Source organism: Chrysochloris asiatica, unplaced genomic scaffold (genome assembly GCF_000296735.1).
Source record: "Chrysochloris asiatica unplaced genomic scaffold, ChrAsi1.0 scaffold00119, whole genome shotgun sequence".
Taxonomy (NCBI): domain Eukaryota; kingdom Metazoa; phylum Chordata; class Mammalia; order Afrosoricida; family Chrysochloridae; genus Chrysochloris; species Chrysochloris asiatica.
This window is the reverse complement of record NW_006408637.1, coordinates 1,790,931-1,803,120: the sequence shown is the minus strand read 5'-3', so window position 1 is coordinate 1,803,120 and position 12,190 is coordinate 1,790,931. Positions and strand designations below refer to the sequence as shown.

Below are 12,190 nucleotides of genomic sequence, written 5' to 3'. Positions count from 1 at the left end.
GTTTGCTCCCGTAAAGATTTACAGCCTTGGAAACCCTGTGTAAGGTCACTATGAGTGGAAGCCGACTCCACGGTACTTAACAACAACAACAACAACAACAACCTAAGTTACTTAGCTTCTATTAGCATCATCAGAAACAAGTTTAAATGTGTATGGTAGTTACTAAAAAACATTACTGTAAGGGTTACCTAAAACACAACAGTACAAGTACACAGTGTTGACAATTTTTATGATGGTATATGAAAATGCATGTACCACCTAAAAGAAGAGAAAATCAGTTGCTGTCCAATTGACTCCCCATATGTGTAAACAGAATTGTGCTCCATAGGGGTTTTAGTGGCCAGTGTCTTGGACCCAAACCCAAACTCTTGTCACCAATTCTATTTCAATTCATTATTGTTTGTTGTTTAGTGTTACTGAATTGGTTCCCAATCACAGCGACCCTGTTTAAGGTTTCTGAGGAACAGCTGATAGATTTGAACCCTAGACCCTGTAATCCAGTGTTTATCCTATCAGAATTCCATCTCAACTCACAGCGGCACTATATTTGGCTGCATGCCGTGGAGTCGGTTCTGACTCATAGCGACCCTGTACACGGTTTCCCAGGCTGTAAATCTTTACGGGAGCAGAATGCCTCATCTTTCTCCCATGGAACAGCTGGTAGTTTCGAACTGCTGACCTTTCGGTTCACAGCCCGATTCGTAACCATTATGCTACCAGACCTTGAGATTAGCAACCCGATTTGGATAGGGCCATAAAAAAAGGCAAGCTTAAATCAAGCTGGAAGTGCTCAGAGAACTACGATAGACTCAACTTATAGCTATTTAACTAACAATGTACTAAGTGAGCGAATGAGATGAAGAAAAAAAGAGGATCAAAGAGAAATTTGTTGTTGCTGTTAAGTGCCACAGAGTCAGTTCAGACCCATAGGGTTTCCAAGGAACAGCTGGTGAGCTTGAACTGCCAACCTTGTGGTTCATACCAGCTTTGCAGTCTAGCACATTAACCCACAGCGCCACACCAGGCCTTCACGATAATCAAGAATAGTCCTAAAATATTCTCTTTTTTTCCCAGTTTATATTTGAGGAATGGCTAAATTGTGATCTAAAGTATTGTATTGTTGTTAAGTGCCATTGAGTCTGTTCTGACTAACTGTGACCCAGTATAGGGTTTCCAAGGAATGGCTGGTGGCTTTGAACTGACTATCTTGTGGTTCACAGTCCTGTGCTGATCCCACAATACCACAAATCCTTAGCTCCAGAACATGCATAACGGAATCATTTTGTTATATGAGTCAAAAAGTATTGTTGCAAAAGCATAGAAACTTCTATTAAATGAAAATATGAAAATGCGAAGCTATTTTTTCTCAATATATCCTCCTCCATTCCATCTAGGTCTATTAACTTCTGAAGGTACTGTATCCGTCTCTCTAACCCTTCCCCAAAGAATTCTGCAGTCTGATTAATACCATATCAAAATGAAAGTTTGGGCATCCTCATGACACTCAAATCAAATAGTTTTCAAATAGTCTCTGAATGCTAATAACAAAAAGAAGCCTGAAAGAGCAAGATCAGAGCTATAGGGTGGGATGCTTAAGGTTTCCAACAAAATTCTTATAGGTCAATGCTTGCTATCCTTGAAGAAAGATGCATTGTTATAATGAAAAAATAATTTCCTGGCATTTTCTCACCAATGCAGTTTTCTTCCAATTTTTTCTTTTCTTAGAACTTTCTAATAAGCATATGTGGAGGGGGTGAAAATCAAAACAAAGAAGAGACTGATGATCGTGCCTGCCAGCAAGACGGATATAGCCATTTTGAGCCTTTTGTGAATAGTTTCAGAGATAAGAAATCTGGCCGGCATTGCAGAAGCATATCTGTGGCTCAGAGATTAAGGTGCAATTTTTATTTTTCTTGTTCTCATACTCCCCTGATGACCAGAGATGAGGCCAGGCCCCACCACGTACACCCCCAAGGAAGCTCCCATTCTGCTGGTGGTCACTGCGGCATGCAGGTGAGCACCGTGGTTGTGGGCCCCATAAAACGATAGGGGAGCTATATGCACTGACCCTGTAGGGGTGGGCCCTGCTCCAGAACGGCAGAGCCAGACCTGGCCAGTTCTGAAATAGCTTTCACCAGGGGAAGCAGCTGTACAGATGCTTGGGGGTGGAAGAAGAAAGAAAGGGAGAAAGAAAGAAAGAAAGAAAGAAGAAAAGGAAGAGAAAGGAAGAGGGAAGGATGGAAAGAAAAAGGACAGAGAGAGATAAAGAAAGAAGGAAGGAAGGAAGGAAGAAAAGAGATCTGTGCTAGTTGGCCAGCCAGCCATGGTGAGGCCCTCGGGGACCTTTGCAGATGACTTTGAAGAAGGAGGGCAATAGGTGGTGCAGAGACATACTGCTGATTGGTGGAGAGAAAGGGGCAAATGCGTTTTGTTTTGTTTTGTTTCCTTGTACTCCACTTCACGCTGGTGACCAGAGTTGTGGCAGGCCCCCATTCGCATACACTCTTAGGGAAACTCCTGTCAGTCACATTGCAGTGTGGGGGAGCTAGCAGCTCCAACCCCAGCACCTATAATCAATACGGCCTGTTCCCAACCTAGAGAGTTAGTTCTGATCAGCCCTGGACTAGAGGGACCTCTCACCCTCAGCTCCCCTCTGGGTTGGAAAAACCCTGATCCTCCAGTTGCTTTGGGGTACACTTCCAGACTGGGTACCTGGAACTAACAACATCTAGCTCCTACTGGAAATCCATTTAGGATTGAGTGTTACCTTCTCATCCCTTAATCACCCACGATGTGAGGTTCCAGCTGGCAGGAGACCCCAGAATTTTCTCTTCTCTAAGTCTCTACCTGCCCTGTTTTGCTTTTTTCCTCTTTCATTATTTTTGTGTGGTTATTCATTCTCACTCACCTTTCTCTTTCTTCCTTTCTGAACTTTGTATCTCCCCTTTGATTTTTCGCTGTTTCTCTTTCCCAACTACGTCTGCTTCTTTCTTTCTTCTTCTTTTATTTTATCCCTCCTTGTTTTTTTTATGTTGTTTTGTTTTGTTTTGAACAATTCTTTGGTCTTCCTTTTTATTTATTCCATACCCCAATTGTGCTTAGGTCTTTTTCTTTCTTCTTTCTCCTTTTTATGCTTTTATTTTCCTCTACCTCTTTTCTGTTTAGTTTTTGTATTCTTTTTCTATGCCCTACCCCTACCCCCCCAAAAAAACCCCAAAAAACAGTCACCATAAACTTCTCAGCTGACATCTCTGCCTTGAATTTAGCTGGGCCAGCAGATCCCCTTGGAAACCAGTGTTCTGATTGGAACTGACTGTCTGGATCATATTGGTAAATCCAGGACTAATCCCTGGTTAGCATTCATTGCATAAAATCACTTTCATTTACTTCACTCTTGTTTAAATGACTGATGGAAAGATCAACTTTTGAGTTAGTTTACCTTTATAAAATATTATTGGCATATGAGATCAAAGTTTGCTGATGCTAAGATGTTTGCTTATAATTTTAAATGCTGAACCACGTAAATTCACAACTTCAGTAACAGTTGCATCAATGGCAATTCTAGTCTTCTTTCACCAGTTTCTGGACTTCAACTACAGTTTCTTTATTTGTCAAAGCTGGCAGTCTTCCCTCTTTAGGCTCATCCTTGAGGTTCGGGACACCTCCCTTAAAAATGTTTGATTTAGCTAAAAACTGTTGTTTTCTGTGAAGAAGCATTCTTGTCAACTTGCTGCAAAGCTTTGATGATTTGGGAAGCTGTCCACTTGAGTTTTATTTAAAATTTGATACTAGTCCTTACTACAAAATTGTTGCTGTTTTATTTTGTTTTTATTCCCCATGGCACAAAAACTATCCCGTTTTTGAAGGCATGTTAGTGAGACTAAGAGCTGTATATTACTGAGAAACCCCATCTCCTGTCATCCACATATCGCAGAGATACTTACAACCTCTTTTCTTCGTTTTGAGAAAGCCTATGCATGTATGAACTGGAGCCCTAGTAGTCATTGTTTCACTTACCTTTAGATAAGATAATGCCAAAGCGAATCTGTATGTGAAATATTCAATAGCAACAAGGATACAATATGCACAACATTGTTCTGTATACTGAGATTCCAACTGTAATAATTAAAGATATAGAAGTATAAAATTACAGAGTGATTTTCTATTCATCTTGAGTTGTAACTATTGCAATAATTTTAAGACTTTATGGAAGACCTTGGGCGGTTTTAAAATGCCTTGATAGCACAGTGGCTAAACATCAGCTACCCAAAAGATCAGTGGTTCAAATCTACCAGCTGATCAAAGGAAGAAAGATGTGGCATTCCACTTCTATAACAATGTATAGCCTTGGAAACCTTATGGAGTTCTACTCTGTCCTATGACATCATTATGAATCCTAATCAACTGATGGCCATGACTATGATTTGGTCTTAAAATCAGCAAAGGTGTGCACCAGAGTTGTATTCTTTCACAACACTTATTCAATCTTTATGCTGAGCAAATAATCCTAGAAACTGGATTATATGAAGAAAAACGTGGCATCAGGATTGGAGGAAACTCATTAACAATCTATGATATACAGATGATACAATCTTGCATGCTGAAAGCAAAGAGGACTTAAAATACTTGCTAATGAAGATCAAAGAGCACAGGCTATGGTATGGTTTACACCTCAATGTAAAGAAACCAAAAATCCTCACCACTGTAACAATAAACAACATCCATATAAATGGAGAGAAGACTGAAGTTGTCAAATACCTCCTTTTGCTCAGATCAACCATCACCACTCATTGAAGCAGCAGACAAGAAATCAAACAAAGTATTGCATTGAGTAAATCTGCTGCACAAGACCTCTTTAAACTGTTGAAGATCAAAGATGTCAGTTTGAGGATTAAGGTATCCATGATCCAAGCCATGGTATTTTCAATAACCTAATAGGCATGCAAAAGTTGGACAGTGAATAAGGAAGACCCATTAGATGTGTTTGAGTTATGGTGTTGGAGGAAAATATTGAAAGTGCCATGGACTGTCAAAAGAACTAACAGATCTGTGTTGGAAGAAATACAGGTAGAGTGCTCCGTGGAAGCCAGGATGGCCAGGCTTTGGCTCTAATACTTAGGACATGTTGTCAAAAGGGACCAGTCACTGGAGAAGGATATCATGTTTGGTAAGGTGGAGGCTCAGAAAAAAAGAGGAAGAACCCCATGAGATGGATTGGCACAGTGGCATCAACAATGTGCTTATATGCAGCAATGATTGTGAGGTTGGCACAGGACCAGGCAGTGTTTCATTCTGTTGTGCACAAGATCACTATGAGTTGGTATGACTCAAAAGCACTTAACAACAATAGTAACTGTATAGGGTTTCTGAGGCTGTAAATCTTTACAGGAGCAGAAACTTCATTTTTCTCCCATGGAGCAACTGGTGGATTCAAACTGCTGACCTGATGGTTAACAGCCCAAGGCATAATCCACTACAAACCCTTGGCTCATTACGAAAAACTCTTTTGCTGTTACTGTTGTTGTTGTTGTTGTTAAGTGCCATCGAGTCGGGTCCGACCCATAGCGACCCTGTACAGGGTTTCCGAGGGTGTAAATCTTTACGGGAGTAGAAAGCCTCATCTTTCTCCCGCGGAGCGGCTGGTAGTTTCGAACCGCTGACCTTAAGGTTCGCAGCCCGATTCGTAACCACTACGCTACCAGAGCTCCTTAATAGTAAAGTGAAAATTTCCATGTTGTATTCCCATTTCTCCTCCAGGAGGAGTCCAACCTTAATGAAAGAATGATGCACTGCTTCTTCTTTTTAAGGGGAAGTCATTTTATCTTAGAAGAGTGCTCAAAGGTCATTCAATTATTTTATTTCACCACATCCTAAATTGGCTAAGGATGTTGTCATATATTAACCAGAAACAGATCTGGGTTTAGAATCCACTTAGGGAACTTCTTGGTTTCTACTAAATCAGTCTTCTTGCTGGTGATGTTGATACGATGGTATTCTTAAAAAGCATTTTGTTTTTGTTGTTAAGTGCTGTCGAGTTGATTCCATCTCATACTCTGTATAGAGTTTCTGAGGAGTGGTTAGTGGGTTTGAACTGACCTTGCAGTTAGCAATCCAGTGCTTATCTTACAGAGCCACACAATTGTGCAAAAGACTAAATTAATTAAACAGTTTTACAACCACATGATGCCATAGGTTAAACATTCAACCTCAAGGTCAGTTTAAACTGCAAGATTGGTGGTTCAAACTAACCGCTGCTCCTTACAAACCAGATACAGGGTTGCTATGGGGTGGAGCCGACTCGATGGCACTTAACAAAAACATCTCCAGTACTAAGGGTGGCAGTGTAGGATAAGCACTGGACTGCTAACCACAGGTCAGCAGTTCAAACCCACCAGTCACTCTCTTGGAGAAAGATGAGGTTTTGTTTTTTTCTCCAGTAAAGGTTTACAACCTCAGAAACCCTATACAGGATGACTATGAGTTGGGCTCAACTTGATCGCAATGGGGTTCTTTCTAATCCATAGCAATATAAGCAGTTTCTTTTCCTGTAGGTTTTTGTTTGTTTGTTGGCTGTGGTTTTAATAGCAAATTCATTTTAGTATAAAATTTGGCCTCTTTGATAACAGAAACACGACAGTTTCATAGTACATAAACTAATTTGTCTTCAAAACAGGAACTTAAGAGCCAGAACATATTTCAGGAAAGCTCTGACAAAAGAAAAAAATTTTAAGCATATCCATGTGATTATTCCGGAGTCCTGGTGTGGCGCTCTTGGTTAATGCGCCCAAACTGCAAAGCCGTTTCAACTTCAAACTTGGTGGTTCAAGCTCACCCGTCGCTCCTTGGAAACCCTATACAGGGTCGCTATGGGTCGGAACAGACTCAACGGCACTTAACAATAACAACAATGTGATTATTCCACCAGACACATCTCTGCACTGACACTTCCTGGAACGGCCACCATGTCCTGTCAGAGTAAGGTTGTTGGTTGCACAGAGAGTTGCAGTTTCTGAAAGCCTGTATTAAGTTCCACTTCAAAGCTGATTTCTTTACAGATATGTGGAAATAAACTTTCCTTTACTTTCCTGAGTCCCATGCAGGATCAGAGAAAGTGGCAGCCTAAAGGACTTCTGGTAGCTTAGTGGTTACGAATTGGACGGCAGACGGCAAGATCAGCAGTTTGAAACTACCAGCTGTTTCGCGGGAGAAAGATGAGGCTTTCTGCTCCTGTAAAGATTTACAGCTTCGGAAACCCTCAGGGTCGCTATGAGTCGGAATCGACTACATGACATAACCAGGGAACTGTGAGTTGTGGTGTGGCACTGTTAGATAAGCATTTGACTACTAACCACAAGGTAGGCAATTCAAATCCACCAACTGCTCCCCGGAGTCCTGAAGTAGAGGAGCAGGATAATGTGCTGAACTACAAGGTCAGTTTGAATAGCAAGGTCGGTGATTCAAACCCACCAGCTGATCCTCGGAAACCCTAGACAGGGTCGCTATGAGTCAGAACCAACTCGACAGCCTTCAGCAGCAACAGTGAGGAGGGCAGATGGGGGGATCAATTGCAGAGTGTGCCATCACTTTAAGACAAGTAAGAGAAATGGGATTAAACATCCTAGTAAGATCTTCTTACCTGCTGGACAGCATCTAAACAATTTTCCGTAGTTTCCAAAACAGCAGATTGAGATTCTGGATCAGAAAGGAAGCAGACAGTCAACATCTAAAATATATCTTTAAGCATAAGTACCCAAAATACACAACCTAACTTTCAATTATACTACTGGAATATGAGAACATGACTACTTCTCAGTATATTTAACAGGTATCATACCATTCCACTAAGAATTTTTTTTTTTTTTTATTAGTACAATCCCATGCCCGTCCTTACACATTGACCATAATTATGTTTGTCAATTGCTAGTTTCTGTGTGTACCAGGAAGTGTCTGCTAAGCTTTCCCCTTTGTATATGATTCACTTAGTGAAGGCTTGTACCATGACAGAAACCAACTCACCAGTCTTGAAGGACAGGATCTGGAAAGCCTTAGCTAACTAGTGACAAGTCACCCTCGGATTTCAGTAAGAGAGGATGAATTCTCTCACCAGTGTCTCTGAATAATAAGGGAGAATGGAGGCATTTGGATTCTTTCAGAATTTTGTCATTTGTGCATTCTACGAATTGCGAATACAACATGCTAGAGAACCTAAGGGACAACTGAGTCCAGGATTTCATTTGGCTTTATTTTATTAAGCTTCTGTACACTCTGCTCTTAATGAAATTTACATAAAGGTTAAAAACCAATATAAATATGAAAGAGACTTCAGGCATCCCTCCTGTTCCATGGAGCAGAAACTAAAATCCACTAATCTAGTCCATCTTCCTCATTTTACAGATAAGAAACCTGAGTCCCATAAAGTGGCAAGCTGAAGATAAGAATTTGCCTCCTGACCATCAACTTGCTTCCTTCCTGTCTGTAAGCAGACCAGACAGCTGACAAAGGAAAAAGTAGGCCCTCTTCATGGTAATTTATACATTTCCAATAGAGCAGCATTTTAATTGACTTATTTAAAGAAGTTACAGAAGAATAAACGGTAGCTTTCTTAAATAAAGGGTCTTTATTATTTCAGTATGGTCCTGGTGTCTCACTGTTAGATAAGCACTAGGCTGATAACTGCAACTTGGCAGTTCAAAGCAAACAGTTGCTCCTTGGAAAATTTATGCAGAGTCACTATGAGTTGAGACTTAACAGCACTCATTTAAGTAGCATAGCATACTTTTGAGAGCCACTGAAAGTTTTCCTTTTATTTAAAGTTACAGTCTCCACAATGGCCTGACATCACTGTTTCATCTGTCCCATACTCACTAATTTCTCTGACTATACCTCCTCCAATCCATTTCCAACTCTACTCCAGCTACACTAGCCTTCTCTATGTCCTTGACACCAATTAATTATGCTTCTTCCTCAAACCTTTTGCAGTAGCTCTTTCCTTTGCCCAGAACTCTCAAACTTCTCCCCTAGGTCTACAGGGTCCCATTCCTCACTGTTCTAGAACTTTGCTCAAGCCTCCTTGACCAGGCTCTCCCTATTTCTCTTCCTTTACTTTAATCATAACATAGATCAAGACATATAATTCTCTTGTACGCCTACTTATTTATGTTGTTGTTAGGTGCCATCAAGTCAGTTCTGACCCATAGCGACCCTGTATAGGGTTTCTAAGGAGCGACTGATGAGCTTGAACCGCCGATCTTGCGACTCAAGCCGACTTTGCAGTCCAGCACATTAACCCACAGTACCACACTAGGAAAGAAGGGGTAAGGATTTTTTAATGGGCATGTAGAAACTACCTTGCTTTTAGCTACTCTCAATGACAACAGAATAAAGCAATTGGCCTTTGAAGAGCAACCAATCTCCAAATAAATACTACATGTCACTGAGCTAAATTAAAAGATATTTTTTTATATTGACAAATCTCTATTTTGAATTTAACAGCAGAGTTAGACAGACTACTGAGAGTAAAAATCTTAGACATCAAAGCTAAGTAGTAAATAATGAGCAAAACGAAATCCAGTAACACCCTTGTTTTCTGCTTTATTTCATCATTTCTAAATCCCATCAAACATAGCAGACTCAAAATTATGTTCTTCTGAAAGTAAAATGAGATTCTGAAAGATCACATATTAGTACAAATAGCTCTTTATGTCAGAAATGCATACGATTTCCAGCTTTTTTTCCCCTACAGTCTTTAATCTGTGGGTGTGCCCAAAAAGCAAAATTCTGGGTTCTGGTGATAAATAAAAACATGTGCAGTTCAATAGAATAATGAATTTGAAAGCTATTATAATTCAATATTCTGAATACCTAGACTAAAATTGTCAGTTTACCTCTGCCAAATTCAATGTCTACTGAATTGAATTCTTTACTTTTTATATCCTTGAGTGAGTATGTTAAAACATGTAAGAGAAATGTATATGTCAGATGTTATCTCAAAACTCATAATTTGAAGTACAGGAGTTCTAGAGGATTAAGATTTAAAGATAAATGAGACATACAGAATAATTACACTGAAAAAGAAAGAACAAATGAATAACAAGATAGAAAAAGACAAATGTTAAGAAGAAAAATAATGGCTTACTATGCCAGGGAATGACAAATTGAAGAGGAATTGCATCACATTTATCATCAAAAAGAATATTTCAAGATCAATCTGGAAATGTAACGGTGTCTGTGATAGGATACTATCTATAGGACTACAAGAAAGACTAGTTAATACCACTATTGTTCAAATTTACACACCAACCACTAAATCAAGTGATCATGTCACTGAAGAATTCTATCAATTTATTTAGTCTGAAATTGATCGAAGATGTACTCAAGATATATTGACAATTACTGTGATTAGAAAGTGAAGGTTGAAAACAAAGAGGAAGAAACAGTAGTTGGAAAATATGGCTTTGGTGATAGAAACGATGCTGAATATCCCATGATACAATTTTGCAAGACCAATGACTTGTTGATTGTAAATACCTTTCTAAACAAAAGGCAACTATACACATGGACTTTACCAGGTGGAATACACAGATATCAAATTGACTATATCTATGGGAAGAAATGGTGGAAAAGTTCAGTATCATTAACCAAAACAAGATCAAGGGCAGACTGTGGAACAGACCATCAATGTAAGTTCAGGCTCAAGATGAGGAAAATTTAAACAATTGCACGAGAGACAAAATATGACCATCAACATATCCCACCTGACTTTAGAGACTGCCTCAAGAACAGATTTGATTAGGCACTAATAACCAAAGACCTAAAGAGCTGTGGGATGACATCAAGACCATCATACAGGAAGAAAGCAAAAGGTCATTTAAAAAGGCAAGAAAGAAGGGAAGGGAAAAAATGGATGTTAGAAGCGACTCTGAAACTTGCTTTGCAGTGTAGACACGCTAAAGCGAATGGTAAACCAGATAGGGAAAAGAAACTTACAGAAAATTTCAAAGGACACCTTGATAAGACAAAATCAAATAATCAAATGGAATGTGAAGTTAGAAACCAAAAGAGAATAGCAAACATAACTCAAGCTGAAAAAAACTGAAGACAAATTTAATCCTCAAAATATTGAAGAAGGCAAAATACTGAAAGGTGCATAAAACAATAAAAAAGATGGAAGAAATAAACAAAGTCACTGTACCAAAAAGTAATCAATCATTGTTCAACTATTTCACAGTGTTCAACCATTTCATAAGGTAGCATATGATCAAAAACAAAGGTACTGAAGGAAGAAGTACAAGGTGTGCTGAAGGCATTGTCAAAGAACAATGCTCTGAGAACTGATGGAATACAACTTGAAATCATTCAACAAACTGAAGCCAGTGTTCAACCATTTCACAAGGTAGCATATGATCAAAAACAAAGGTACTGAAGGAAGAAATACAAGGTGTGCTGAAGGCATTGCCAAAGAACAATGCTCTGAGAACTGATGGAATACAACTTGAAATCGTTCAACAAACTGATGCAGCACTTGAGGCACTCACTCATCTGTGTCAAGAAATTTAAATGACATCATCCTGACTAACTGATTGGAAGAGATCCTATTTGTGCTCGTTCTAAAAACAAGGTGAACTAAAGGAATTGGAAATCATCAAACAGTATCATTAATATCACATGCAAGTAAAATTTTGCTGAACGTAATTCAAAACTGGTTACATGAGTACATCTATAGTAAAGAATGATGTTGGAGATGATGGATTAGGGAGAGGTGTAATGCAGACTTCTACCAGTGATAACACAGAATACCTGTTGAAAGCAGGTTCAGAGAATGGTTCTGGAACTCTGAATTACATATAAAGGAATATTTATAAGTATTGAAGACTTACTGTTAGCAGAATAAGTAACAGAAGCAAGAAAAGGCGTATTTTCTGAGTTACCACGGCCATCGAATCCTGGCTAGCCATAGTGAACAAGACCAAGCAGACACAGAGCAAGAGAGAACTGCCATCGCAGACACCTGACTGATTGTCAGAGATAAATGTGTGAACAACTTTTTCCCCCTGTTTATTTCTCTTTCTCTGTCTGTGCACCTCCACTCTAGTGACTAGAGGGGGTACCTGAGCGAGTGGACACCCCTCACACACACTCCTGGAGGGGTCTACTACCCATGCCCACAGATCTTCTAAGCAAAGACCCAGAA

At 39.5% G+C, this 12,190-nt stretch overlaps 1 protein-coding gene across 1 annotated transcript in view; it reads right to left on the bottom strand.

Annotated features, from left to right (window-relative positions):
• FMN2 (formin 2) overlaps positions 1-12,190 on the bottom strand; it is a 655,381-nt gene that overhangs the window by 454,756 nt on the left and 188,435 nt on the right. The window contains exon 4 of the mRNA XM_006868578.1: positions 7,637-7,692. Coding sequence (XP_006868640.1) covers positions 7,637-7,692 — 56 coding nt within the window. The remainder of the gene's footprint in view (positions 1-7,636; positions 7,693-12,190) is intronic.